This window comes from Bubalus kerabau, chromosome 9 (genome assembly GCF_029407905.1).
Source record: "Bubalus kerabau isolate K-KA32 ecotype Philippines breed swamp buffalo chromosome 9, PCC_UOA_SB_1v2, whole genome shotgun sequence".
In the NCBI taxonomy this organism is placed as follows: domain Eukaryota; kingdom Metazoa; phylum Chordata; class Mammalia; order Artiodactyla; family Bovidae; genus Bubalus; species Bubalus kerabau.
In genome coordinates this window covers 84,058,008-84,084,147 of record NC_073632.1, presented here as the reverse complement: position 1 = coordinate 84,084,147, position 26,140 = coordinate 84,058,008, and the positions used below count along the sequence as shown (strand labels likewise).

At 42.1% G+C, this 26,140-nt stretch overlaps 1 protein-coding gene across 6 annotated transcripts in view; it reads right to left on the bottom strand.

Moving 5' to 3' along the window:
- Window positions 1-26,140, bottom strand: part of ARFGEF3 (ARFGEF family member 3) — a 171,348-nt gene that overhangs the window by 138,231 nt on the left and 6,977 nt on the right. For all 6 annotated transcript variants that reach the window (XM_055535739.1, XM_055535742.1, XM_055535740.1 and 3 more), the window contains exon 2: window positions 25,973-26,024. In XM_055535739.1, coding sequence (XP_055391714.1) covers window positions 25,973-26,024 — 52 coding nt within the window. The remainder of the gene's footprint in view (window positions 1-25,972; window positions 26,025-26,140) is intronic.

The following is a 26,140-nucleotide window of genomic DNA, read 5'->3' as shown; positions in this document are numbered from 1 at the left end:
CTCCCTTCTCTTCAAAGCTTTGACCTAGAATCCTGGAAGGCCATGTTTCCAGAAACAGCTTCAATCTAATCTTTCCTGACCTTCCTCTGGGCTATCTTCATCTCTTCTATTAAGTCACCACTCTTCCCACTTTATCAAAAGCAGACAATATTCCTAGAATAGTTTCCCTTTCCCCAAAGACATTTCCTTAGCATCTTTCAAACACTTACTGAGTTCCTTCTTTTCCCCAAAATCTTTTGGACTGAAAATAGGCTTGCTTATGACCCTAAAGTATAGTTACTGAAGTCACATGTATCTAAACTCAGTCTGCCTAAATTAATCTTGCTTCTTTCTATGGCATGTTTTCTTATAATCAAGCTTACAGTGTAAATATGCTAACAGAACGAAACATACCCTAGGGGAATTGCTCTGCACTGCCTTGTTACATGCAACCACATATATTTTGTTAAATACCACATTTTTTTCATGATGAAAATGCTCTGACAAGCAATCCAGAGGCAAGACTCTGCCCAGAATCTCCGTCATTGAGGGGCAAGTAGGGAAAAACCACCGTAACAAGCAAGATTTCTAACCTGAATACTCAAATCTTAGGGAAGAAGAGAAAATGAGCTAGACAACATATACCATATCATCACTATGAGCTGATAATTTATGCAAATATGTAATTACCTCTTGAAAAACAGTAAGTTTGTGGTATAAACATCATTCAGAAACATATATATATTTTTAAAAAGGTAACTTAAAAAAGAAATCACTTTGAGACAGAACTGTGATCTCCCTAGATTCTATTCAGAACTTACTAGTCTATTAAAGCTCACAAATAATACATGTATACATTTATTATAATAACTTCTCAACATGTAAACGTTGTGATAGCAAAATGGTGGGATTAAATGTAAAGTTACATTTTTCTGTGAGATAGAAATTTCCAGTTTTGACATCAAAATGCCTGTAAAACCAGTCTATCAGCAAATCAACACAACTGTCAGAACTAAAATTGGTATTCCTCACTGGCTAATAATTTTTGAGAAGATTTTTAGTAACAAAAAGATTTTAATATTTATGTAGCCTATAGGCGTCCAGGTTCTGTAGGAAGTGTTAGGTGTGTAATGATGAATGCGAGTTCCTGCCAAGGAACTCTTGGAACTCTCACTGAACCAAGAACTCTCACTGAGAGCTAACACAGGTACAGGCAACATGCACTTTATTAAAGTATACACAATTATAGAAGTACCATAGGGCGGGAGAGATCCTACCTAGAAAAATTCAAGTGTCTTCATGGACAAGGTGATACTCATCTGGTCCTGAAATGGAGGGGACAGTATGAGACTTGGTCAGTCAAGTGAGGAAAAGGACTATCCAGCTGAGATTGTGAGTACAAAGGCAGTGTGGATTTATGGAACAGCCCAAGTACAATTATGACCCAAGGAGTCATGGCGGGAAGACTGGTGAGAAATGAGTTTGACAAAGTAGATTTGAGCCAGGTTTTAAAGGATCTTGCATGCAACACCAGAGAGACTGGTCTTGGCCAACTGAAAATGAGAGCTGATAAAAGATTTTTAATCAAGGGAATAATGTGATATTAGACATTTTCCATAGAAATGGAACTGGCTACAATGTAGAAAAGGGGTAAAAAGTACAAATATCATAGAATAAAAATTTTGGAGGCAAACTAATCTGGGTCAGATAAGGCTCTGTCAACCTCAACCTGTGCACTAAGTATTTAACCTCTTCAATTTTCATTTTTTTCGTCTAGAAATACAGAAGTAATATAACGTACATTGAGAATTATGATGATTAGAGAAGACACTATTAATACATTAGAAACATTCCTGATTGCCCAGGGCCAGCCTAACCTTCTCAGCACTTCTCAAGGCCCCTGGCCCAAGCCCCTTCTCTTCTACCCCTGGCTCTGTCCTGCCCCAGGAGAGGTCTCATGGGCACAGGTTTGGACATCCCAGGCTGCAGGCAAATCTCAGACCACAAACCACACAAACAGCTGCCCTGTGGCCAGGCCTCAAGCCCAGAGATGCACATTCTTGTGGGTGCCTTGCCAATGACAGAGCTGGCGAAAGGGCCCACGTGCCGTTTTTGGAAGGAAGCTCAGCATAATCTAAGTAGGGGACTCTGAAGTCTGAAGTACCCAGAGCATGAGCTGAGGTTGCAGGGTGGGCTCTGGGTGGGAATGCTCCCTTAGCCCTGAGGAGGAGGAGAACAGGGCCTCTAAAACATGAGCTCAGAGCAGGGTCCCACCTCACCCAGGGCTTAGGGTGGTGTGATACTGCCTAGCCTGTTGTACACTCAACAAATAGTTGTTGTCATGATACTTTTATTACTGTCATCATAGTTTTGTTGTCATTATTTACTGGCAGCAGGAAGGCCTGGGAGAAGGAACTATACTCTACTGTGGCCCTAGAGCTGAAAACACAATGCAGTTCGGCCTGTGTTCAAAAATGGACAGAAGGAAACAGAACCTAGAGGTGGCACAGGAGTAGAGCAGAGAGAACCTACTAGAAGAATGGCTTTGAGGAAGGAAGTGGGAAGGATAATAAATACAGTTTTGTATATACGTTCTGAGGTCAAGATTCCTTTGGGCATCCAGGTACTAACACATAGAAAACTGGATGTACTCGTCTGGAGCTCAGGAAAAATTTAGACATTAACCATCTAAAAGTGGTTGAAACCTTGGAAATGGGTGAAACGTCCAAGGAAAAGTTAAAGATGTAAAACAGAAGGACAGAGCTTAGAAAAATCCTTCCAGTCAGTTTGTGGAGAGAAAAAAATGATGCTAGCAAAGGAAAAGTCAAAGGAAGCTGTCAAAGTCAAGATGATGACAGGAAGAAGACTGTCCTTCAAGAAATGTCCATCCTATACTGATATCTACCAGTCACTGAGTGTCCACTCTGTGCCAGGTATAATGACTTGGCATATATGCATGATCTCATTTAATTCAGTACTTACAACTGAATGTGTAAGTACGGTGATAGATAATTATTTCCATATCATCAATGAGCTAACAGTCTCAGAGATAGTAAGTAAACTGTCCCATGTCACATAACTATTATAAAGTATTAGGTGCTGTTAGAAGCTTAACTCTACTGTTAAAACTTAGGAAAAAACTAGAACACTTTGTTCACTGCTGTAGAGAAGGTATGGAAAAGAAGTGATGACCCCAGAGATGCTCTTCCACTGGAAGAGGCTATGAACTAGAACTTTCTCATTATGTTACCTTGTTTAACCCTCATGAGAAATAGGGCAGGGGACATTATCAAGTCCATTTTATAGTTCAAGACTTAGAGGCGCCCAGAGTCAAAGTGTCCATGAACAGAGCTGGTAAATGAATGAGTCCAGACTCAAATGTAAGGATTACATGACACAAAAACCTACACTCCTTCCATAGCAACATGTTGCTTCTCCATCATTAGGGAACAGGAACTAAATAGGCAATGGCATCTACAACATGGAAACAAACACAGACATTCCTGGAAATTAACCAAAGTAGTAAAAAATATTAATCACCTAGCTTTCTTGTAGTCTCCCCTAAAACAACCTGGCACATGAAAGCCAGGGCAATAAAAACCACTTCTCTCAGGACAAGCACAATTAAGAATGGTTTGTCTGAACTGAGATGAGTTTTGGCAAGGATGTGGAGAAAAGGGAACCCTCTGCACTGTTGGTGGTAATAAATAATTGGTGTGTCCATGATGGAAAACAGTAGGGAGTTTCCTCAAAAAACTAAATATAGAATTACCATATGGCCCAGAAATTCTATGTCTGGGTACATATTCAAATGAAATCAGTATCTAAATGAAATCAGTATCTAAAAGCAATATCCACATTCCCATGTGCACTGCTGCATTACTCACAATAGCAAAGTTATGGAAACAACCTAAGTATTCATCAACAAATGAACAGATAAAAAAAAAGGTGATAATTACCTACCTACAGATAGAACCTCACATGATGAATTATTATTCAGCCATAAAAAAGAAGAAATCCTGCCATTTGCTACAACATGGACAAACCTACAGAACATTGTGCTAAATGAAATAAGCCAAAGGTGAAAGGATAAATACTGCGTTACATCACTTATATGTGTAATTTAAAAAAGTCAAACTTAAAGAGAGAGTTAAAAAGGTAGTTGCCAGAGGCTGGAGAGTAGGGAAATAAGGAAATGTTGGTTAAAGAGTACAAACTTTCAATTATGAGATGGATTAGTGCTGGGGAGCCAATGAACAGCTTCGTGACTACAGTCAGTAATACTGTACTGTGTACCTGAAATCTGTATACATGAATTTTGCTTAGAAAGAAGATCTTAAGAGTAATTCTCACCACACACACACACACACACACACACAGACTATGTGAGGTGTTAGATGTATTAATTAACTTGATTATGGTAATCATTTCACAATGTATACATGTATCAAATCAATACAGCTTAAATATATACAATCTTACTTGTCAAGTACACCACAACAAAGCTGAGAGGAAAGTGACATCTTTTTATAGTTTGATGTTATAGTCTCTGTGCCCTGTTAAAAACTCTGCAGTTTTCTCCACAGGCATTGAAAGTCACTTTCAGCCATCCACGTACAGAGATAACTCCTTTTAAACAATTCAGTCAGACAGAGAACAGTGATGTTAAATTTTATTTTCCCATAAACAGCAACTTCTTCCAGCAGTAATATATTTGTGGTATTTTGAAGACTGAATATCCCAATAGACTCTGTACTGCAAGCACTTTCTAAAAATAGCTCTTGGGTGAAAGCCAAAAAGGTTAGTTTGGTTCCTTACTAGCTGCCTGCTTTAAACACATTATGCACTCTATCCTTCCCCTTTCCGAGCCTGTACAGTTGGCTGAATAAGACCTACATTAATCTGCCCCACCTGATGCGAAGACCAGATTGTGCCTCGCGATTAAATTTATTTTTAAAGGCTGGGCTTGTGATGGGCATTACAATGCCAATTTGAAAGTTTCAGTTTTCAAACTTTAGGAAGTTACCTTTCAGCCTGTTTCACACTACCTTAATCACGATTACCCTGTAGGCAGCTGTATTTACATCAGCCATGGGCTGCTTTATTCTACTTAAAGTAATATCAAATCTTTTCTGTAACTGCATGACCTTCCTAAATGCAACATGCACTGGAAGAAAAAGAAATGCCCAGTATTTGTTTACACACAGAAGGGAAGAAACAGTAGCAGCCTGTCTTCATAGTGTTTTAAAAACCAAAAGACAGTAAACCAAGTCAGTAAGGGCTGCCTGACAACAATCCCAGTCCTGGGCCTAGAGATGGGACTGCAGAGAACTGAGCCATGACCAAACCAAGAGCGCCGTCCAGATCCTGCTCGTGGGCGTTAACACAAGTCTTCCGGGTGCTGTTATTCTTGGCAGGCATATCCAACAGAGGTCACAAAGAACAAACGCAACACAGCCATTCCCAACAGGCTTGGCTGTAAATGCCCTAAATTCAACTACAGACTTAGTGAGTTTGCAAAAATACGCATGCCACAAAACCAGCTTGAAGACAAGCTGAGGTCCTCAAGGCTGATAAAGATGTTCGTACGGTAGAAAACGAAATTTGTCAATGAATTTATCAAGTATTCACATATTTTAAACACTGTAAATACGATTCTGCTATAATTACTATTTTTACCCGTAAAATCACACTCTATAGACTCTTCTAGCCAAAGAAAAGAATCTTTCTTTTTCCAACGTAACAAAAGGAACCCCACTCAGAAAACTGAGAGTAACTGACTTGACCATGTAAACACTCTTCCGGCTGTACAAGATGCCCTGTTACTAAAGGGTGACTTTGGCCCACTGTCCACATCATGGTGTTTTCCCCAGCGTATTAGAAGACATCATGGCACTCTCAGTCCCTGCCTGAGGAGGCAGGAACATGCTGAACAGAATCAAAATGACCAGCGACCCTGATGCTGAAAGACAGGGTCAAGTCAACTCAGGAAATAAATTTTCAGGCTCAAGTTTATGGGCCCTTACTCACTGCCACACTCACAGTGGGTAGCTGTCCTCTCTCCCCGGAGACAAAGAAGAACCGAATGCCCCTATGTAGGCTGAGCTCCACTCAGTCATCCCCAGAACCATCTCTTGTTAGAGTGTCCAGGCAGCCAGATCTGCCCAACTGAAAGTTCAAGATTCTGGGCAGAGAGCCCCTTTGCTCTGGTGGAAGCGGGAAGGCCATAGGGAAGATCACAGAACTGTGGGAGACAATGGAGTCTGGTAAAAACTCTGGCGCAACCTGGAGGTTTAGGATTTCATTTTGGCCAACAAACATAGGGTATAATCCTGACCATGTTGCTGAGCTCTCTGGGGAATGTCGCTTCTACTCCCAAGACACCAGGGGAGTTCTGCCCTTCCCAGCCTTCTTGATGAGACAGATAAACTGAGGAGGAGATATGAAAAGGCTTTTCTTTGCCCCTGCCTCCCTGCACCATGAGGGATCTTAATTCCCCGACCAGGGATTAAACCTGTGTCCCCTGTAGTGGAAGCAAAGCACAGAGTCCTAACCACTGGACCACCAGGGAAGTCCCTGAAAGGGTTTTAAATCAAACACTTTATAGAAGTATCAGGGAGGCGTAGTGTTAAGAGCAGTACACTTGAAGAAAACTTCTTTAGTCCTGACTCAGGCACCTGTGTTCTTTTTAAGTCTCAACTGTTTTATCCACACGATAGGGATATATCTCTATCACCTCTTCAAATTCTAACAGCGTCTGCCTTGAAATGTGTGGTTAGCAGTGTTAGCAGCCTTTTCCTTAGCAACTAGATTCCAACTTTGTTTTGGCTGATAGTGTCAGTCAGTTAAATCACTAAGTCGTGTCCGACTGTGCAACCCCATGGACTGCAGTATGCCAGGCTTCCCTGTCCATCATCAACTCCTAGAGCTTGCTCAAACTCATGGCCATCGAGTTGGTGATGTGATCCAACCATCTCATCCTCTGTCATCCCCTTCTCCTCTGGCCTTCAATCTTTCCCAGCATCAGGGTCTTTTCCAATCAGTCAGTTCTTCGCATCAGGTGACCAAAGTATTGGAGCTTCAGCATCAGTCCTTCCAATGAATATTCAGGATTGATTTTCTTTAGGATTGACTGGTTTGATCTCCATGCAGTCCACAGGACTCGCCAGATTCTTCTCCAACACAGTTCAAAAGCATCGATTCTACCCCTGATAGTGGCTGACAGTGTGATCAGCCCCAAATGGTAGATTAAGATTAGTCTAAGCCTTTCCCAAGAATCCTGTTTCCTACTTTTTCAGCTTCTCCTGTGGCTCTGAAAAACCTTTTGCTTTCCTGATATAAAGGACTAGACCTGTTTAGCTGGCATTGCCCTTCTGCTTTCAGTCTTTTTGCCTTCTATTTTGGATGAACATGTGATGACTGGAACTGCAACAGCTTTTTTGTGGTGTGAAGAGCCAACTATAATGAAAGGCCAACAGAATCCTGGATATACCAGTGTGAAAGGCCTACCTCCAGACTGGGTATTATAAGAGGAAAATAAGCCCCATCTCATTTAAATCACTGTTAGGCTTTCTATTATTTACCACTGAATGCATTTATAACCCATACACCACTCTGACAAAACTTATCCCTAGAGAAGAGCCAATATTTAAGTAACCTCATATGTGCCTCTGCTTCGACACGTTGACCAAAGGTGAAAGGGGAAATGAAGGAATAGATAGGGGCATTCATTCCTATCCTAACACATGTAAATGACAGGTATTCAGCAAATATGCAAAGACATAGAATATACTAGTTAGAAGAACAATTTTCAAGTCAGATCTGTATTTGACCCACTATTGTATATTAGCTACGTGTGTGTGTAAGTTGCACAGTTGTATCCAACTCTTTGTGACCCCATGAACTGTAGCCCACCAGGCTCCTCTGTCCATGGGATTCTCCAGGGAAGAATACTGAAGCGGATTGCCATTCCCTTCCCCCAGGGGATCTTCCCAACCCAGGGATCAAACCCAGGTCTCCTGCATTGCAGGTGTGTTCTCTACCAACTGAGTCACTGGGGAAGCCCATATTAGCTATATAACTTCAAGCAAATGGTTTTTATCACTCCAATCTGTTTTATCATTAAAATATAGGTTATATTAGAACCTATTATATTTATTATAAAATTTAATAAAAACAATGCATAAAGCCACTAGTACAATTCTCAGCATAGATTAAGGCTCCAAAATTGGTAGCCTTCAGTATTGTGGGGGCAGGCACATTATATATATACAGGGCCCCTGAGTATAAAAACAATGGCATTTAGGGTCTAGCTTGTGGAACACACAAGTAAATCAGTTATTTCTGCTGGTGGGACAAGGCTATGGTATCTACCTGTGTACCCACGCTGTAGGAGAGAAGCTTGGCCCCATCTCCCAGCTCCCACATCTTTAAATGCCACAGTTGTTTCAGCTCTCCTATTCCACCAGTTACCAAACACTCAATTTAGATTTCAACTTGACCTGCAGAAGAAATAAAAAGGACAACAAAATGGCCAAATGACAGCCAGAAAAGAGGGAAAAGATCCCACTAATAGATCTTCAGGTTTGTTCACAACTGCCGTGTTCACTGGGCAATCCTCCTACCCTCGGGTCCCTAAGGGTCAGGGGGATTCCTTTAGGAGAGTGTTCTGGGGAGGGTGCTTTCAGGTGGAAGTGACAGGAGATCCAACTTCCCTGAGAGGCTTAAACAAGGAGGCAGGCTGGCTCCAGGATGGGATAAGTCCACGCCACGGCACAACCAAGAACCCAGGTTCTTCCCATCTTCCTGCTAATCCACCCTCGATGTGTCAGCCTTATCCCCTGGCTGGCTCCCCTCATAGAGGCAAAGCAGCTGTAGTTGCTACAAGCAACACACAAAGGTGACAAGTTTCAGAGGAAGACAACTTCAACCTTCATAGGACTGAGAGCATCTCTCATACTCCATTTTGATACATGGGGTACAGGGCAAGCCCATAGCCAGACAAGCTGGTCCAGGCTGCAAGGGGGCAGCCTCCTCTGAAGCACAGGGCTTGGGGCTACTTATTATCAACCTGCTCTTGATGATAAGGGCAAGTTCCCGGGATTTCTCTGGTGGTATAGTGGATCAGGGGACTTCCCCAGTGTTTCAGTGGTAAAGAATTTGCCTACAATGCAGGAGATGGAGGAGACATGGGTTCCTTCCTTGAGTTGGGAAGATTCCTTGGAGGAGGGCATGGCAACCCACTCCTGTATTCTTGCCTGGACAATTCCATGGACAGAGGGACCTGGCGGGCTACAGCCCATGGGTCGCAAACAGTTGGACACAACTGAAGTGACTGAGCACAGTACAACACAACATAGTTGATGAGAGTCCACCTCCCGATGCAGGGGACACAGGTTCAATCCCTGGTCCGGGAAGATCCCACAAGCAGTGAGGTGGCTGACCCTGTGCACCAAAACTACTGAGTCCGCATGCATAGAGAAGCCAAGGCAATGAGAAGCCTGAGCACCATAAGGAAAGAGTAGCCCTGGCTCCCTGCAACTAGAGAAAGCCCACACACAAAAATGAAGATCCAGCACAGCCAAAAAGAAATCTTTTTTTAAAAAGTTAAAAAAGGCAGTTCCTGATACCCAATCAGACCTGTTGGGGGTAGGGGATGGTTAGGCAAACAAAGGTTTCCGTTCCACAGAAAAATAATGGTTCTGGTTCCCTATTCCAAATGCCAGAATTTCTTTTAAAGACTATTTGTAAGGGCCACAGTGAAATTTTCCAGATCTTGCCCACTCAGGCTTTGTTTATAATTCCCAAAGATCAATTAGGCCTCTTCGTATTCTTGGAAATTGGAAATAACACTTACTTAAATCCAGATTCTTATCTGCTTCTTTGTTCCCAGAGCTTTGTTCTCCAATCTAACAATCACACTTTGAAACTCAGCACCGGAAATAAAACAACCCTCAATTATGCTACCAAAACACCGTCAGCCTATTTTATCAAAGGGAAGTTTCACTTATGATTTGTTGTCCAGTCTGCAAAATACTGTCTCATTTGATATCTTATGGAAACTTTAGAAGACACCAGAAAGGAGGATATTGTTCACAGAATTATAATGGGGCAATTTCCATGGCTAGTGGTTCTAAAAATTCCCAGTCACAATTTCACAGGCCTGTGTGGCAGGAGAACAAACAGCCACCTCCTGCCAAAGCTTAGCCACATGTTGCTGCGTAGGCCTAAAGCTTTGCAGGCCAAGACAAGGCCCTGAGAAGGCAGGGTTGAGGGCAACTCCTGTTCTCAGAAAAGAGGAAGAATTGGTTGATTCCAGAGAATCAATGATTTAAGATTCTGGCTTCTGACATGTGGAGAAATGGTTCTCAAAATACAGCCTAGACTCTGAGACCTTGTCAAAGGTCCATAAAGTCAAAACTTCCACTCTCAATCTCTTAGGAGTATAGAGTAGAGTTTATCAAAAAAGAATAATGCACAATTATTCAAAAAAGTGATTAAAATTCCCCTCCTGTTTTAAACCACTTATCTGTATAGGCTGGATTTGCTTTATCTACTTCAACCAAAGCAACAGACTGTAACAGATTGAATGGAGAAGCAGAGCTGAGAATCCAGCTGTTTTTTATTAAACCAGACAGTAAAGAGATGGGCAAAATGCAAAGCTCTCCTACATTTTTTTGAAAGCAGTTATTTTTCATGAAGGCTTTCCCTGGTGGCTCAGGGTAAATGCAGGAAACACAGGACTCGGGTTTGATCCCTGGGTTGGGAAGATCCTCTGGAGGAGGAAACGGCAACCCACTCCAGTATTCTTGCCTGGGAAATCCCGTGAACAGAGGAGCCTGGTGGGCTACAGTCCATGGGGTCACAAAAGAGTCGGACATGACTTAGCGACTAAACAACAACTACTTTTCATTAAGGGAAAAAAAGTCTTTACAGGGGCATGCGATGGGCTTATTTTTAATGAATTAAATATTTTTAAATTTCTATTTTAATGCCTAATATGGTAAATACATGACTGAGTAACTAACACTTCACATTTAATGTGGTAAATACAATCCAAAAGATCCTAAGTTCTCTGGGAGCCTCAGTTTTTAAAAGTGTCAAAGGTCTTGAGACCAAATGTATAAGAACTGCTGCACTGAAGTAACAAGCCAACTGAAACCAAGTAGGACCCTGTGGGGCTCCTAAGCACGGAAGCCTTCCTGTCCCTCATTTCTTGTTTGTAGGGAACAGACTCCAGCCTCCGCAACCTTCCAGGAGTTCCAAAGGGCAGACTCAAACAGTTGCTGATCTGGGAAGGGAAGGGAGGCAGAGACAGGGGAGCTATAGCCAAGATACAATAATGCAGCCTTGGGGCAGGGTCCTGGTTCCCCTCAAGGGATACCCCTAACACTATGTCTGCTCTGTCCACAGAACTAAAGGAGTCAATAAATGAAAGGGGTTAGCGTTCTTGCCAGAGAAGACCACCTGAAGCCAGAGTAAAGGAACCAGAGAAGCTTACTGAGAGACCACCAAAGGCCAGATCAGAGGAACCAGAGAAGCTGATTAGGAGACCATTTGAGACCTGATTAAAGGAGTGCAGACCCTGCAGATACACTGATATTATCAGAAACCCCACCCTCAAAACATTGCTATAAACCTCACCAAATCCTCCCAGGTTGGGATGTACAGTTTTTGAGGGGCACGTGCCCATTGTCTCTCCCTTTGCCTGGCAAAGCCATAAAACTATTCTTTTCTATCAACACTTCACCCAAAACTCTGTCTCCCAGATTTGACTCAGCACTGGTGCACAGAGGCAGAGTTTTCAGCAGAATAAAGAAAATGTGATTAGCGGGGCTCTGCACCCAATTCCTATGGGAGAGTCCCCACCACCACCGAGCAACTCTCTGACATCAGCGAGGTGTCCTACAATTCAACTCCAAACACTGTCTACCCAGAGACAGCATCAAATTTCACAGCCAAGTCCCACAAGACTCACTCCTCTACACCAGCTTCAGGTGCCAATCACCAGTCTAGGTTGTCACTTGTGCTTCTATCGGACCTGGCACAAATTGGACATTCTAAGCACACCCTCTTTAGGTTGGATTAATTTGCTAGGGCAACTCTGAGAACTCAGAGAAACATCTTACTCACTAGATTACCGGTTTATTATATAAGGAGATAACTCAGGAACAGCCAGATGGAAGAGACACGAGGACAAGGTGTGTGGGAAGGAGCTTCCCTGCTCTCTCCAACGTGCTCCGCTCTCTGCAAGACCTCCATGAGGAGGCTCTCTGCATTCTGGAAGCTTCCTGACGCAGGCATGAGTGATTAAATCACTGGCTCTAGGCTACTGAATGACCACTGACCCTAGGCTACTGAACGGAATCTCCAACCTCTCTCCCCTTCGCAGAGGTTGGAAGTGGGGGCTCCAACACTCGCTTCACAGGCACCCAGCCCTCCCTGGAGTGCTTTCCAAAAGGCACTCATTAACCTCATTAACAGAACAAAATCACCTGTATGGCTTTTGTCAGGAAATTTCAAGAGTTTTAGGCATTCTGGTGCCAGAATGGGATGAAGACCAAATACCGTTGACCCTTGAACACTTTAGGGGTTAGGGATGGCAACCACCCGTACAGCAGAAAATCCGAGTATAACTTTACAGGCGGTTTCCGCAGTCTTGGTTCTGTATCCGTGGATTCAATGAACCTCATGTGCCACTGTAGTGTGCAAGAAGTGAAAAAAGTCTGTGTATAAGAGGAGCCTCAGAGCCTCCGTGTTGGTCTAGTGGTTGAGAGTCCGCCTGCCAACGCAGGAACAAGGATCCTATCCCTGGTCCGGGAAGATCCCACACGCTGAGAAGCAACCAAGTCCGTGCCCAACTACTGAGCCAGCACACCTTGGGCCTGTGCTCCGCTAGAGAGGCCACCGCAATGAGAAGTCTGCGAACAGAACGAAGAGGAGCCCGACTGCTGCAACTAGAGAAAGCCCACGCGCAGCTACGCAGACCCAGCGCATCCAAAAATAAATAAATCTTTAAAAAATAGAGGAGCCTCACAGTTCAAACTCGTGTTGTTCAAGGGCCAGCTATGTGTGTATATATTCTATAAATCACAGTATCACAGTGATTTACATATACAAACACAATGAAAAATTAGTCAGCTACCAAAAAAAAAAAGGAAATCCTGCCATTTACTACAGTATGAATGAGCCTTGAGGACAGTATGCTAAGTGAAAGAAGTCAAGAAAAGATGCATGATCTTATTTACACATGGAATGTGAAACAATTGAACACAAAAAAACAAAGTGGTGGGTGGTGGTTACCACAGCCATGGGGTGTGGGGATGGGTGAAAGAGGTCAAAGGGAACAAAATTCCAGTTAGAAGATGAATACGTTCTGGTCATCTAATGTACAAAATGGTGACTCTGTTTAATAATAATGTATTATATATCTGAAAATTGCTAGGAGAGTTCTCACCATGCACACACAAACGATGTGAGCTGATGAATATGTTAACTAACCTTATTGTGGTAATCATTTCACAATATGTGCTTAAATCATCACATTGCAGACCTTAAATTCACACATTTTATCTCAATAAAGTTGATATATATATATATATATATATATATAATGTGTGTGTGTGTGTGTGTGTGTGTGTGTGAGTGACACAGAGGGTCCTGAGACAAGCCCCATGGGCGCAGCTGCTCTCCTGCTAGGATGCTGAGGAGATAGGAAAGATGGAGGAGGTAAAACAGAGGCTTTTCCTTACAAGGAGGTGGGAGGCAGGCATGCTGAGCCCTTGCTGGGGAAACCCAGTCCGCACCTGTGGCCTGCGATGGGGTCTCTCCAGATCTCTCTCCTCCACATCTACAGCTCAGTCCACCATCACAGGGGGGAAACAGAGACACCTACTTTCCCTAGTGTCCATCCTTCTATGTCCTCCTCCATTCACACAAGCTGACAGGCACAATGACTGGCTGAGGGGCCCAGTGGTCCTACATGAGAGAACCAGGACCTAAGGTATCTTGATGCTTCCTTCCCCTTCAGCAAGTGGTGGGCTCTAACAGGAGAGTTTCTGCTTTGTTTCCCACTGTGTTCCCAGCACATAGAATGTTGCTTGCTTGGCCCTGGCTCCAAACCCAGGGTATCCGTCCCCCCCTAACCCACAGCTTCTTCCCCAGAGCCGAGATGTCCCTTGAACTCTCTTCCTACTACCAATCAGGGTTCCTGGTGCCGCCAATAGAGATGTGGACATTCAAGACCCGGAGATGCAAGGCAATCAGCAGGAACAAATATTTATAAATGTGTCCATTGTACTGACCGCTCCAGCAGACACACCTTAAACTAACAATTGCTTTCTTTCTTAATCAAATATCCTATTGACTTTAATTACAGCTGTATTTTTACTACCTCTGAAACACATGAATGCTCTCCTCCTCCTTTTAAGCAAATGTCATGTTACTGGCCTTATCGTCCACATCCAGCTTTATTTCAGAGACTAGATGGAGTGAAAGTCCTGTAGGGTCAGCCGCCCTCCACAGTGCAACTTGGGCGGCCTCTGTGCTCAGGCCCCTCCCTCTGCCTGCTCCCCCATGACCCTTAGGCCCAGTTTCTCGGCTTCTCTATCAACCTTTCTGAAATGAGCACACAAAACCCCTTTTGTTTTCAAAGGACTTTCCTCCCAGCTGGTAAATATAGAAAAAGAAAATGGGGCTTACAAAGCAAAGGAAGCAATGGGCAGAATTTTAAAAATCTTTGAAATGCAACAGTTCTCTGGATATCATTAACTTAAAAATGAGCCTGTATTTAGAGCCACTTTAAATACAACCTGTTCTAGAAATATTCCTTTAGTTTAGGCCATACAATGAACCCTACCATAAGTCTTCCCTTGGTAATTCTGCAGGCTTGCTCATCTTGTGTGCACGTGCTAAGTCGCTTCAGTCATGTCTGACTCTTTGCGACCCTATGAACTGTAGCCCACCAGTCTCCTCTGTCTCCAGGCAAGAATACTGGAGTGGGATGCTATGCCCTCCTTCAGGGGATCTTCTCAACCCAGGGATTGAACCCTCATCTCCTGCATCGGCAGGCGGATTCTTAACTGCTGAGCCACCAGAGAAGCACTTGCTCATCTTAACCATCCCTAAAGCAAGCATTTGAGTTGCTAGACTCTTCCCTTTGTCACGGGAGCCAAAACTTGGAGACATGAGGGTTCATTTTTTAATCACATAATTACCCAGGCTTCCCAGTGGGTATTCACATCAATCCCAGACTAGTGTCTCTTTTATCTTAACTCTCTTTTTGCCTTACAGAGAGGAAAAGTCAATTTTGGTCATTTCCTGGCAAAGTCACATCTACACATTTATCTCAAAAGCTTTAATAAGTTATGGCTCGCCCCTCAGTCTCCATACAAGATACTCCCTCTTTAAAAGCTCCAGCTCCTTGGAAATTGCACTTAAAATTGTTTTCAATACAAAGTGACCTCACTGATATTCCTACATTAGTAAGTTGTATTCATGGATGTGTGTGCATGCTTCAGTTGTGTCCTACTCTTTATGACCCCATGGACTGTAGCCCACCAGGCTCCTCTCTCCATGGGATTCTCCAGGCGGGAATACTGGAGTGGATTGCCATGCCTGCCTCCAGGGGACTGTCCCAACCCAGGGATCGAACCCACTTCTCTCCTGTCTCCTGCATTGGTAGGCAGGTTCTTTACCACTAGCGCCACCTGGGAAGTCCTATTCATGGGATGAGCAGTAGCTAAATATAGCCCATTTTCCAAGAGTACTTTTCAATCATGGTGCTTCATCAAATAACTTATTGCATGAAATTTAGTTTTATATATCTCAGCATTTCACATAAATTGCAAAGCAGAAAACATGAACTTCTGTGTTGTCCATAATGGGAGAGGTAATACTCTGTAATGTGTTAAGAATGGCCACTTTGACTCTAACAACTCTGACTCTGTCCCAGCCTGGTTCAAGGAGTCTTTTCAAGTTTCAGGACTTCCCCTGTCTCACAAGAGAAAAGGCAGGATGGAGACCAGCATGCTTAATACCTAAGAGTCCTTGGCACAAAATAAAGGTTGAAAATTGTCAACGTAGGTTCTAGCATCCCAAATTTAGTTGAGAACATGTGAATCACAAGCAATTAAGCATGCCAAGAGGCATCATATTAACAGAGTACTGAGTTATAAAATCAGTAATAAGAGATCTCCTGTGTGAAATTTATTAGACTGGAAAAACATACATCAGAGCACTGTGTAATTACATAACCCTACTGAGTTAAGTCCAAGTACACATAAATAGGCGCTACAATACAAATAGTAAATATTTAATAAAGATATCCAAAGAAACTAAACAGGATTCTAGTCTTTGCACCATTCCCAGTAGGAAGGTTTTGGAGAATGAGAGATACAAACACCTCACCGAGTCATTTACGTCACTGAATCAACAAGCTCCAGTCCCTACCAATCTCTCGGAATCCGTTTTTTTAAACTCAATACAAACAATTTCTCAAAGGCATACTCTGAAGTTAAAGCAGGAAATTTGGACCTAAATTGCCTGTAAGACACAATTATAAAAAGTAAGCACAGAACCATCCATACAGCAAAAATCCTACCTTCATTCCACTCAAAAGGAATGAAAACTGAAGAAAGAAAATTTACAGTTGGACTGTTACACGTTTTCTGTTTCCTTCTAACACTTCCCTTTAGAGCCAAGTGCCATAAAATAAAGGCATCAACCACCTGTTATAATGGAAGGATGAGTGGCCATGGCTGGTTTTGCTCACATCCCAAAATATCACTCAAGCCCAACAACCCCTACCATCCCAGCTTGGGTAGGTTATGCACTTCTCTAACTGACCACATCATTTAAAGTGCTTTGAGGTTTAGGGCTATTAACAAGAGGAAGCTTTGTAATTGAAAGTTAATTGTAGGTCTTCCTTATCAAAGAGGTTAGAAAATGAAAATCATTAGAATTGGCTTTATAAGCTGGCATATATACAGAAGGAGGTGCTTGTAAGTTAGGAATAGTATTGTCATTTATATGATGCTAAAAAGTGATGGGAATACTCTTTGTTTCCATAGCAGTAGGGAAAGGAATAAAAGGAGAAAAAAAAGACTAGATCTTTGGGGCACCTTGATTTCTAATATGGATTTCAGCATCCCCACCACTCTCAAGCACTGACTTACAGGCTACTTATTGGCTATTACACATGCCACTTTCTCCCTGCCAACTGGTTTTTGTGGCCAGAAATGTCATTCTGCTCACCTGTTTAAGGAAGCTGGATCCCAGGGAGCTGGCACAGTTCAGGTTGACTCTGTGGCAAGTTCTTTTTCACTTAAATGATTCCCACTGACCCAAGGCAAGATTGATGGCTCCCTCCATATTTCCTTTCATGACTGGGAACGATAAAGACTTTGCTAAGACTGAAAATGAGCCAGACTTAGACTAACTAAAGTATCTTAAGCATCCTATTCCTTTTTTTTCTGGTGCCGAACCAGCAAAAGATCAGGAGTCAAAACTTACATGTGTGTGCCTCTGCAAAGAGAAGTCAGCCATAGAGTGGAGGAAAACCAGAAATCACCAAGAGAAGACCTCAAGATGAGTTCAAATCCGGAAGAAGCACAGGTACTTGCAATTTACCTGGACTAACATAGAGGCCTCATCAGAAGCACCCGTCCTGCATTTATGCTAACATCCTCCGTTCCGTTAGCACGAGCTGAAGACAGGACCTGGAAATCCTACACTGGCAGCCTCTGATTCCGCCTCTTGACAGTAGAGGTAGGAAGGGGAGCCCAACATATCTCCATGTCCTCAGAAAGGCAGAAACAACAATGATGAGATTGAAACTGCCTGCAAAAACCCACTGATCCATTTGAAATCACACACAGTCCTTCCCAGTTGATATGGAGACAATTATTTCTTCAATTAAAATACAAACAAAAAACTTGCAAAACCTGTAGAAGTTGCTGCAGGGTTCAAAGCACAGAACAAAAGCCCTAAAATAGATAAAAGCAAGAGAAAAACAATTAAAGCCTTACAAAGAATAGGAAGCTATTACAGATGGTTCTTTCCAAACATGAATGCTAATGAGCATGTTCCCACCCTCCATGAAAAATCAGTTGGTCCCTAAATCAAAACAAGGAGGAACCTGTCAGCATCTGGGCTGAAAGAAGTGTCTGGACTAGGCAGGCAAAATGAAGCCTCTAGAGCAGGGGTCCACAACCTCTGGGATCTAATGCCTGATGATTTGAGGTGCAGCTGATGCAATAATAATAGAATAAAGTGCACAATAAATGTAATGCACTTGAATCATCCTGAAACCATCCCCCCTCCCCCATCCATGGAAAAAATGTCTTTCATGAAACTGGTCCCTGGTGCCAAAAAGGCTGGGGGCCACTGCTCTACAGGGCTGGGCAGAGGCTTAGCCAGCGTGGGGATGGGAGGGAGTGGGGCACACATATAAGGACAAATGGGAAGTAGGACTGTTAAATATTCTTCCTGGGAATTGCAACTGGCAGGAAAAAAGCAATTAGGCTGAGGTTGGCTCTGAAGAATCATGGAGAAGGTAAGCAAAATGGCAACCGGGTCATGGCTGCAGTGATGTCTGGGATTGTCCCCAAAGGCACTGAGAAATGCCAATAGGCGGTTTGCTGCCAATGGCTGCCTTTGAACGAGATTGAGCGAGGATTCCCTTGATGGTTTTATCTCATCTGGACCAGTCCTGTCGTAAGTGACTTGGGCTCAGAGAAAGGGAAAATCCTGGACTGGAGAGGGATGGAGGTGGAGACTCTTTATTTCTTTAGAACAGAAATTTGACTCCAAGTCAAATTCACACTGGGGGCGGTTGTAGGGCAGGCAGAGTGCCTCATCCAGGTGGGTCAAGGACTCTTCATGGGAACCTACTGAGAGCTGAGCCCCTTGTATATTCAGTGTCCTTTGACACAGACCATTAATCAGGTCATGATATTAATAACTACTACAAACCCTCAACCTCAATCAAATGAGACATTAGACTAGCCAGGGCTTTGATTGAGAAGAGAGTAAGGGGTTTAAGACTATACTAGCTGAGGTCAATGGACAGGGTGTTGGATTTCTGGTCTACTCTTTGGGACCCATCCTTTCAGCCAATGAGATATTTGAGATTCTACTGCTAAAGTACAGATTCTTCCAAATGCTATGACACAGATTCTTCCAAATGCTATGTTTTCCAAGAACCTCGGAGATGAGGACACAGGTTCACTGAGATGCACAATGCAGGGTCTGGAGAGGCATTTTCATCCTCTGAACATTTAGAGGGCACTGAACTAGGAGGTTAAAAAGATGAAAAATTTATGTATATGAACTCCTTGAAAAAAGGGTCTCAAACAGATCCCCTAAACAATTCCCAGCCTGACTGGTAAATGCCATGACAAATTCATGACAGAAAACAGTGAAGGCGCAAAGGAAAGAAGGATCCCTTCCACTAACCACAGGTCAGTCTTCAAGGATAAGTAGTAACAGGAAGTAAGGAATATCGCATAAGACACACAGCGAACAATTGTGATGAAAAAAGCAGCTCAGAAAACACGTCCCTAGTGTTTCAGTGTCCCATGTAAAGGGGAGCATTGGATTGCTAACCACAGACCTCGAGACCTGCTGTCTTGGTCCTGGCAGGCAAAAGGAAGAGGACTCTAACAAGTATGCTCTATTTCAGTGTACGAGATAACTCCCACAGGAGGAGGGCAGAGACGGAAATGCCCTCAGTAAAACTCTAGTTTTATACCCTCTTGCATGTGTACATGACTAAGACCATGGTCTTGGTCATGGGAAGAGCTTTTTTCTCTGATGGTCAGATGCCAGCAGAGGTACTGAGCATTTCCAGCCAAGACTGAGAAGCAGAAGGACACTATACGAGTCCATTGGAAAGGGAGGGACGTTCCTCAGGAACTTGCCAGCAGGTCAAGAAGGATCTAGAAGAGCCAGTGACTGCAAATAACAATGATACCGAATGGTCCACAGAAATGACATAAGCCCTTTTCCTTTTAACACATAGGGTTAGAAAAAATATAAGTTCTTCAATATTTCAGAGAGAAAAACATCAGACAGATCTAGGTATCATCATAACCAAGCCATCACAAAGACAGTGGGCACGAAAGCGAAAGACCAATGTATCAACTTGCAACAAGTTAAACATTACAGAAGTTGTGGCCCCTCCAGGTGGCTGGTGATAGCCTCACGAAACACAGACACCAGCCCTGAATATTCATAACAAAACCCAGAGCAGCCCCGAAAATTCCATAACTGATCAGGTTACTTTGGTTACATTACTTGATTCCCAAACCACGGCGGGAAAGGCAAGAGGTGTAGGGTGAGAGCAAGTAGAAAAAAGGAAAGAGAAAACATTTAATATTGTTAACTATTAATAGTTCTTGATCAATAGCTTCCAAGTCTCATTTCTTACTTGGCTGAAAAACCAGCAACTAACAATGATGGAGTCAGTAACTGTTGGACATAACTTGACTTGGGCAGAGATATTTTATCAAGTCTGTCAACTTGGAGGGAACATCCTAAGCTGCCTTTTGCCAGTCAAACAAGAAGGCTGAGAAAAAGATAGCCGCAGCCTGAGGAAGGCCTCTTCCTTGAGCTTGGGCACACCACCACTGCCCACTGATTCACAGGTTTTATTCAACCCTGCAAAGACATGTAAGACCTGAGTTTAAGCAGAGAGAAAAGAGGACTTCATGGTGATTAAGAATCCAATTTCCAATGCAGGGGATGTAGGTTGAATCCCTGGTCGGGCAACTAAGCTCACACATGACTACTGAGCCCACTTTCTCTACAGCCCACTCACCACAACTATTCAACCTCAAGCCACAGCAAAAAGCATGGGCAGCCAAAAAAAAAAAAAAATCTTTAAAAAGGAGTGAGGGTTCAGGCTCCTCCAGGAGGAAGATAAGGATGCTTAAATCTCACCCCCAAGATCAAAAAGCAAGACTATGGGCAGGAAGGCGGAAGGATGTTCAAGTGACTGTCTACTGACAAATTCAGGAAATACTCTACAGGGTGAATTCCCTGGCCCTTCCCCCATCCCTGATACTGAACCTCACTGCGTACTTGATGTGAATCCCCATCATGGTTGCTAAGGCTGCTCACTGTATCAACAATAAGACTGGGCATTTGTTCAGTGAACGAGCTTAGGGCAGAAATAAACAATGCCTCTGACCACTCCATTCCATCTAAAACCTTTTTTCATAGGTTTCTCATAGTGCCCTAGGCATGACCAAATCCAGTCACCAGAGTCACTAAAATCATTCATGTGACTTGTGGACTTCCATTTGCACAAGAAGTCCTCCGAGCAATCAATGGTCAAAGAAAAAAAAATTAAGAAAAAAAAGAAGATATTACAACCTTAGTTCTTTCAACGATTCAATTTTCTTCTGGTTTGAACTACCATTACTAATGTATACAATCGATCAGTATTAGTAATTATCTATCAGAATGCTAACATATTTAACTTGAAAGACAATCAATGGCAAAAGAAAAAATAAGAAAAAAGGCACAGCAAAAGTATTTGATATTTAATCTAGTCCTGATAGCTCGTTTCAAAACCTGAAACAACAAAACATTTTTGCAAATAATCATTTCTAGATGATTACATAACAGAAATGGAAACTGAATCTGAATACAAAATCAGAAGAATGCCAAGAAATAGTTTATGAGTCTGGTTTCTTTCTCATATACTAAATATAACTGAAGGAAAAAAAAGTCATTAAAATAGAAGTATAACTGAAGAAAAATAAGAAATCCAAATTCTTATAAGCAGACAATTACAGCACCTAAATTAAAAAGATTTTTTTAGTTTATTGTGCTCAAACAAGTTAAACACAGTACTGGACAGAGTAAGTGCACTGTGGGTTTAAAAATGCCTGGAAGAAGAATCAAAGGATTAAAGGAAAACTGATTTACCATAGAGGGGGAAAGTCCATTATGGTGTTTGTTTCCCTGATATCAAATAGTCAAGCAGATTCATTAATTCAATAGCTCATTTTTGTTTGATTATGGCTTATTCACATAGGCTAAAACAGGCTTTGAAAGGCTCCCAACTATTACAAGTCATAGTCAAACTGAAACCTTCTGATAGGCATAAAATTCCATAATCAATTTATACTTGCTGCTTCATAAGTGTTTTTTTCCCAGCTACATTTGTTTTCAGTCTCCTCTTGGAGAATATAAAACCTCTGAGAGCAATGCTTACATCTGCTGTGTCTCATTCATACAGCTCAGTTCTCTGTACAAGGATGCTTGATAGACTTTGCTGCACATCTGGAATGCAAAAACACACATTCCTCTGTATACAGGATGATATCAACAGCTTCTATCATTCAGACAAACACTCTGAGTTATATTCTAATATTGGTAAAGACAGGTAAACACACACACACATATATATGTATTCATCTATGGTTCCTCATCTGGCATCCTTCCCATCAATTTTGTGACTACCTCTTACAGTCGTATCCTCATTCATCAGAGGGCAGACAGAAGAAGCATGAACTACAATCCCACAGACTCCAGAAAGAAAACAAGAATCACAGAAAGCTAACCAAAATGATCATATGGATCACAGCCTTGTGAAGCTATAAGTCATGCTGTGCAGGGCCACACAAGGCAGACAGGTCACAGTGGAGGGTTCTGACAAAACATGGTCCACTGGAGAAGTGAATGGCTAACCACTCCAGTGGTTATTCTTGCTTCGAGAACCCCATGAACAGTATGAAAAGGCAAAAAAATATGACACGGAAGATGAGTCCCCCAGGTCAGTAAGTGTTCAATATGCTACTTGGGAGAAACAGTTCCAGAAAGAATAAAGAAGCTGGGCCAAAGCTGGAAACACTCAGTTGTGGAGGTGCCTGTTGATGGGTTTTTTTTCTTTCTTTTTGGAAGTCAACCCTGAATATTCATTGGAAGGACTGATGCTGAAACTGAAGCTCCAATACTTTGGCCACTTGATGTGAAGAAGCACCTCACTGGAAAAGACCCTGATGCTGGGAAAGATTGAGGGCAGGAGGAGAAGGGGATGGCAGAGGATGAGATGGTTGGATGGCATCACCGAATCAATGGACATGAATGTGAGCAAATCCTAGGGGATAGTGAAGGACAGGGAAGCCTGGTGTGCTGCCGTCCATGGGGTTGCAAAGTCAGAAATGACGTAGTGACTGAGCAACAACCTGTGGTCATACAAGATGGCCAGCTGGCCCTGGGCTCAATATCACGGACAAGTGTAATATTCAGTGGCTAAGCAGGGGACCAAACACAGCCCATTAATAATGTATTTTCTGCAGCTCTTTTGGTTCCACACCCACCAAGAGGTAGAAAATGCCAGTTGTCTTTTGATGCCCACTGTACCAGGAGCCTCTTTGGTATCATTGTCCCTTTCTTTCTTCTAACACCGAAGGCAAACCTTTTATCACAGATCCACAACCATAGAAAGTTGCACCGTAGCTTCAACAACCCCTTGCATAGAGAAACAACCTTTACAGCAGTGTCATCAGACATGTTTGCAACTGTTAAATACTATTTTTCACACATTTTAAGTTGACATTTAAATTTCTCAACCATAATTTTAATTCATTGCAAAGGCTGTAATTCTGGCATATTGGAATTAGTACAATTTTAATTAAAACATATCAGTCACTTAAAGGTATCCAATAAAATCCAAATACCACACCAATTTGCAAATCAACTTGCAAACCCATCAAAAAATACATGAACAAACTCCTCTTTGCAAAAAGGCTGCACTGTTATCTCCTTGAACTTGTATTTCCATTTTACTCCCCACACAAAATTATCTCTCAATCTAATACGTTTAACACTTGATTTTATGAATTTTCCCATTATATTTTCCTGCAACAAAAATGTATATAAAGTGATTCTTAAAAATTTCCTCTGGCTGTAAGGCTTAAAAGTGTTCCATTTTCTTCTTTGAGCTAGCATTACTAACGCACACAACTGATCCAAACAACATTAATAATTACTTATAAGAATGTTAATATAGTTAACATGGAAATTAAAAATTTACTGGAAATGTATCTCTAAAGAAATGTACAGGATTTGTCTCTTTCTTCTCAACTAGTTCATATACTGATGAGTGAACACTCTCTACTGTTATAATATGATGAAACTGAATTATTATATTATAATAATAATATAATATAAATTCCATATCTTTTTTTCCCACTTTTAAAGGTGCAAGCACTAAGAAACCTTGTTTATATAAGTAAGAAAGGAATGAAGGAGATTCACCATCAACAAAATCTTTTTTCTTTGTTATAACCAGATTAGGTCCTCTTCCAATCTCACTGAAAGCCAAGAAATGAAAACTAACCTGCAAAAAGATGTGTGCCTTGGTCATTATATTCATCCCCTTTACCAACACAGACATTAATATTTTCATAGTTCTCTGTGGGTGGGAAGAGGGTTTTGCATCCCAGGACAACACACAAAGGTGAGTCGGGATGGGGTGGGAGACAGCTCTGCTGTCCTTTGTCAAGAGGGAGAAGGGTGACCGTAAGAGGTGAGATGGAAAAAGAGACACAGCAAAATCAATTCTGAAGCAAATAATTGTAAGACAGGTTAACTATAGAAACTGGGAACCAGGAAATCATCTCCCTTCAACCATCTATGCCTTTGTATCTCCTGGAGATTTTTTAACATTCCTTTGTGTGCTGGAATAACCCTCCTCTGGGTAAGAATGTTGCTGCCAGACATTTTATCTGTTTAGGAGAAAAGTACACTTCGTTTGATTAACGCATGGATTCCTTTACACACAAACTGACTAACACACGAATGTATCAGCCTGTAGCAGGCACTACAGTAGAAGTAATACATTTTCTAAATAGACAGAAGCATAATTCTTTTTTCAATCTACTTGAAAAGAGAGAAAATAAGTAATAAATCATAAGTGTTCTGACAATATAGAAACTATACTCAAAAAACTTAGTTTTTAATAATTGCAAAGAAAAATCTAAAAACAATCCAAATGTTTAATAAGAAAATTACCAAATAATTTATGTTGCAACAGCCATATAGTAAAAGAATATGCAATATTTCAAGAACATATATTGACATTAGAAAATGTTCTTCTATAGTGCTGACCAAAAAAACCAAGCATGAAACAAACCTGTAAATAAAGCCTCATATTAATTTGTAAAAATATGTATGTGTGTTGGGGGGAAGTCTGTTAAGAGAATCTGTTAAATTGTTTTCAGTGGTTATTCTAGGTTGGTGTAATTATGGGCAACTTTCGTATGCTCTTTCCAAATTTCCACAAAAGGCATGTATTTCTCTCACAATGATGGAGGTACGGGGAGTGGGGAGAGTTGAGGAACTGGGGAAATAGATTCGCTGTCTCAGGACTACTGCAGGTGGCCACAGAGTTTGTGAGATGGTATCCACCCAAGGGGCCAATGAGAGCTTAAATCCATGCCACGCGGGGCAGGACTGCTTCCCCCCAAAGTGAAAGTCGCTCCATCATGTCTGATTCTTTGTGACCCCATGGACTATACAGTCCACAAAATTCTCCAGGCCAGAATACTGGAGTTAGTAGCCATTCCCTTCTCCAGTGGATCTTCCGAACCCAGGGATCAAACCCAGGCCTCCCGTAAGGCAGGCGGATTCTTTACCAGTTGAGCCACTAGAGAAACCCAAAGTGGGCGCCGTTTCCTAACTCATGGTGGGAGACTAATCCACAGTCTCCACAGCCACAGTCCACGTCCTCACTTAGGTTTTGGTCATTTCTCTCCTTGACCAATTTTATCCTTTCATCCAAGACTTCCACAGCTGGTTCCTCTGGAATACAGATCTCACTGACACTAAGACACTCGTGAAATACCCCAGCTCACAGACGCAGAAAGGTCAACAGTCAGCAACTAAAGTGCTATAAGCCTAAGAGGTTATTCGGGCCGTTCAAGAAAACATGGCAGGCCATTTTTACTTCTACTATATTCTACAACTCCAGTCTCCTTACCTCAGCAAGTGTGGGGGGATCTTGACAATGGTATCCACACCATCGAGGGTTTCTGCAAAAGGAAAATTACAAAGTTAAAAATAAATATGTGAGGACTAGGAATCTAAACTATACATAAATCTCACTATTAGTTTCTCCATCCACCACCCCCCAACAAAATTCCTATAA